This window comes from Mustela putorius, unplaced genomic scaffold, assembly GCF_011764305.1.
Source record: "Mustela putorius furo isolate JIRA1106 unplaced genomic scaffold, ASM1176430v1.1 tig00000759_pilon_pilon_pilon, whole genome shotgun sequence".
Taxonomy (NCBI): domain Eukaryota; kingdom Metazoa; phylum Chordata; class Mammalia; order Carnivora; family Mustelidae; genus Mustela; species Mustela putorius.
In genome coordinates, this window is record NW_025421467.1 from 6,752,835 (window position 1) to 6,757,264 (window position 4,430).

A 4,430-nucleotide genomic window follows, 5' to 3' on the forward strand; every position below is an offset into this window, starting at 1 on the left:
GCTAATAGGGAATATACTAAAAATTCTTCTTTCTTTCAGTGGCTATGGGCAATTCTGAAGTGCATGTTCATAAAACTTCTAAGAACTTCCTACTAGAACTGAATAATTACTGCCTAACTATGTAACACATCTGGGCATTGACTTTCCCTCAGATGTTCCTTTACGTCACTCCTGTTTCCTGAGATCACCTTTCCCAAATAAACTACTTGCCTTATGCCTTTTCTCTCAGGCTTTCAAGGGGACCCAGGCAAAGACATTTACCAGTGTTAATCTTAACTCATTTTCCTATCTCTTGGAGATTGGTAAAAATGTAAATATTAAATGTTATAAATTCATATGAAATGAGGAATGTCTACAAGAGGGAATGCCTGCATTTTGTTTGCTTCAACTGAGTAATTTGCAGCAAACACTGAAATTGCCCTTCAGTAAATCACGATTGTGGGTAATTAAATATCACTAAGTTGCCATTCCTCTCTCAGCAGCAGAGGTCTGGACTGGATAACTTCCTTAGAAAACAATGAGGTGTTTTTTAACACCTGGGCATGTGGGTGACTCCTTGGCGGCTTAGTAGGTTAAGCATCTGCCTTTGGATCAGGTCATGATCCCAGGGTCCTGCGATTGAGGGCTGCATCAGGCTTCCTGGTCAGTGGGGAGCCTCCTTCTCGCTTGTGCTCGCTCTCTCTCTCTTTCTGACAAACAAATACAATCTTTAAAAAAATTAAAAACATGGAAGATTTCAGTGACAATTTTATTAGAGGGAAAAGCTTTTTTGTGGCTCAGGAAGGTTTCAAAAAGACTTAACATTTGTCTGGGCTCGTAAAAGCTATACACCAAAAGGATGCCTTATAGTTTGCTTTGATTTAACAGTGAGATATGCTTACCATGATTCAAAGTTTTCCTTGGTGACAGTGATGCCAATGTCATTTCCACCTGGTTTTGCACTACATGGCAAAAACCTTACAAATGCTTTTCCTTTCTTAATCTCAGAAACTCTCATAGTTGCATCATAAGCTAGCCTATTGATTCCTAAAAACTGGTCTATGGATTGACTATACAAAATCACTGAGGAAACTTTTTAAGAATACATGCTTCTGATTTCTACCTCTGGAGATTCAAATTGGTTCTGGAGTTTGGGCAGTGGTGGATTGGAACTGGCCTGTCTTGACTAGTGAGAGCCTATTGTGCCCTTCTCTTTCTAACTCCACATTGAATGACTTTGCATTTGTAGCTTGAAATCAGCCCTATGAGAGTACTGATTCTATGGAATATAACAAATATTACAAATTAGAGATTTTTTTTTCCCCTCCTCTAGTGCTGGTGTCAAACATTTACTAGCACATCATTGGATTGGGGCCCAGGACTCAGTGTAACCTCACCCTCAAGTAAGAAATCTGTTTTTTAGAGAAGTAAATGTAAATTTCTGACTTAATATGAGCTGTTCACATGACAGTACTGTTATCACTTTAACACATTTTCTTGTAAATATAATTTTCAAGGTATATCTGTTAACCTTTTTTATTTAAAACATCATTACTGAAATTAGTTTAATAAAAATACCAATTTGAAAAAAAAAATACCAATTTGACTTGTGCTCTAGTAACTAATATAAATGACCTCCTCTTTGACACCTCATTGGGTTTTCTAAAGGAAAACGAGTCCATATTAATTTAATTCCCTGTGTGATACTATGCTACAAAATTAAAATATTTATCTGGTTTGGTTTATTCTGGTTTTAGAATAATTGTTTTAACAGAAAATTGGAGTGTCATTAGTCTCCTGAATATTACAATTTAACAAATGATTACTATGCTAAACCAAATGGTTACCATGGCAAGTATTTGTCTGGAGTCTTGAGGTAGGAGGGGCCTTCCGTTAGAGAGGGATTTCTGTTTCTCTTCCCCATTGGTACCTAATTGCCGAGCATTAAACATAGTGAGGTTGGAGAATTCAGTACATATTTACAAAGACAATAGTGATTCTCAACACAATGCCGATATTTCTGTACTTGATAACAGTGATTTAAAGACTAGCTAAGGTCAACAACCAGGGGTGCCTCGGTGCCTTGGTGCCTTGGTTGGTTAAGCATCTACCTTCCCCTCAGGTCATGATCTCAGGGTCCTGGGATTGAGCCCCACAGGAAGTCTGCATCTCCCTCTTCCTCTGCCCCTCTCTCTGTTCATGCTCATACTCTCTCAAATAAATAAACAAAATCTTAAATAAACACACACACACAAAAAAACTTCAAAAAACCATTGCCAACAGAGTTTACCCTGAAAAATCTGGAATATAAAAATCACAGCTTGGCTTTCTGCCTGTGGACGCCGCCGAGTAAGCATCGTTAAAGTCTCCCCTCCCACCGCCGTCATGTCTAAGTCAGAGTCTCCCAAAGAGCCTGAACAGCTGCGGAAGCTCTTCATCGGAGGTCTGAGCTTTGAAACAACCGATGAGAGTCTGAGGAGCCATTTTGAGCAATGGGGAACACTTACGGACTGTGTGGTAATGAGAGATCCGAACACCAAGCGCTCCAGAGGCTTTGGGTTTGTCACCTATGCCACTGTGGAGGAGGTGGATGCAGCCATGAATGCAAGGCCACACAAGGTGGATGGAAGAGTTGTGGAACCAAAGAGGGCTGTCTCAAGAGAAGATTCTCAAAGACCTGGTGCCCACTTAACTGTGAAAAAGATTTTTGTTGGTGGCATTAAAGAAGACACTGAAGAACATCATCTAAGAGATTATTTCGAACAGTATGGGAAAATCGAAGTGATTGAGATCATGACTGACCGAGGCAGTGGCAAAAAGAGGGGTTTTGCTTTTGTAACATTTGATGACCATGATTCTGTAGACAAGATTGTCATTCAAAAATACCATACTGTGAATGGCCACAACTGTGAAGTAAGGAAAGCGCTCTCTAAGCAAGAGATGGCTAGTGCTTCATCCAGCCAAAGAGGTCGAAGTGGTTCTGGAAACTTGGGTGGTGGTCGTGGAGGTGGTTTTGGTGGGAATGACCACTTTGGTCGCGGAGGAAACTTCAGTGGTCGAGGTGGCTTTGGTGGCAGTCGAGGTGGTGGTGGATATGGTGGCAGTGGGGATGGCTATAACGGATTTGGTAATGATGGAAGCAACTTTGGAGGTGGCGGAAGCTCTAATGATTTTGGCAATTACAACCATCAATCCTCAAATTCTGGACCCATGAAAGGAGGTAATTTTGGAGGCAGAAGCTCTGGCCCTTATGGTGGTGGAGGCCAATACTTCGCCAAACCGCGAAACCAAGGTGGCTCTGGTGGTTCCAGCAGCAGCAGCAGCTATGGCAGTGGCAGAAGGTTTTAATTCCTGCCAGGAAACAAAGCTTAGCAGGAGAGGAGAGCCAGAGAAGTGACAGGGAAGCTACAGGTTACAACAGATTTGTGAACTCAGCCAAGCACAGTGGTGGCAGGGCCTAGCTGCTACAAAGAAGACATGTTTTAGACAATACTCATGTGTATGGGCAAAAAAACTCGAGGACTGTATTTGTGACTAATTGTATAACAGGTTATTTTAGTTTCTGTTCTGTGGAAAGTGTAAAGCATTCCAACAAAGGGTTTTAATGTAGATTTTTTTTTTTTTTTGCACCCATGCTGTTGATTGCTAAATGTAATAGTCTGATCATGATGCTGAATAAATGTGTCTTTAAAAAAAAAAAAAATCACAGCTTGGCTTTAAGACAAAAGGGGAAATGCCAACACAGTTCAGTTTTAACACAGAAGGGGAAACACCTAATTGTTCAATGTGGTATAAAATTCTGAAAATTGAATTGATGTGAGGAAACATGCATTCTGGCCTCAGCTTCATCATCTCCTATTCAAGCAGTACTGGTGAAGTTGCATAGTCTTTCTTAGCCTCCGTTCTTTATTCCTGAACCTACTGTATTTATATCACAGTGCTTATGCTGAGGATCAAATGAGATAAACATGTGAGCAATTTGAATAATTATTCTTCAAATGTAAGAAATCATCAATATTAGTTTGTTTCAAAGACTTAGGAAGGACATTATCTTTTATTAAACGTAATTCAGTCTAATCATATATATATCTAGTGTTGATAAATCCCTTGTCAGAACTTTATATGACTGAATGAGTCTTAATTTGTCATTGACAGGTATGGTTACTTTCTTTTAGATACTATCTGGATGATTACAAACTAATTTTCAAAATTAAAATACATTTCATGTATACATTTATTATTTTGCAACTGTTTTATGGAAGAAAGTGTATGTTATGTTGCTTAAAATAGTTCTATCTTATGTGAATGTGGTAGTAGATATAGGAAAGATAACAGCTAACACTGTGGAGTTCTTACTATGGAGGAGGAAATATGCTTATAGTATCACAACTTCTTTTAGATAGAAGAGTTGCTACTTCTAAGCCTCTTTTTAAGTCTTAACAGCTAGAAAA

General features: G+C 39.2%; 1 protein-coding gene across 1 annotated transcript; it reads left to right on the forward strand.

Annotated features, from left to right (window-relative positions):
* The first annotated feature begins 2,302 nt into the window (after positions 1–2,302).
* LOC106003759 (heterogeneous nuclear ribonucleoprotein A1-like) lies at positions 2,303–3,356 on the forward strand. The gene has a single exon (XM_045084245.1). The coding sequence runs from the start codon at positions 2,365–2,367 to the stop codon at positions 3,325–3,327; it is 963 nt and encodes a 320-aa protein (XP_044940180.1). The 5' UTR covers positions 2,303–2,364; the 3' UTR covers positions 3,328–3,356.
* Positions 3,357–4,430: the final 1,074 nt, after the last annotated feature.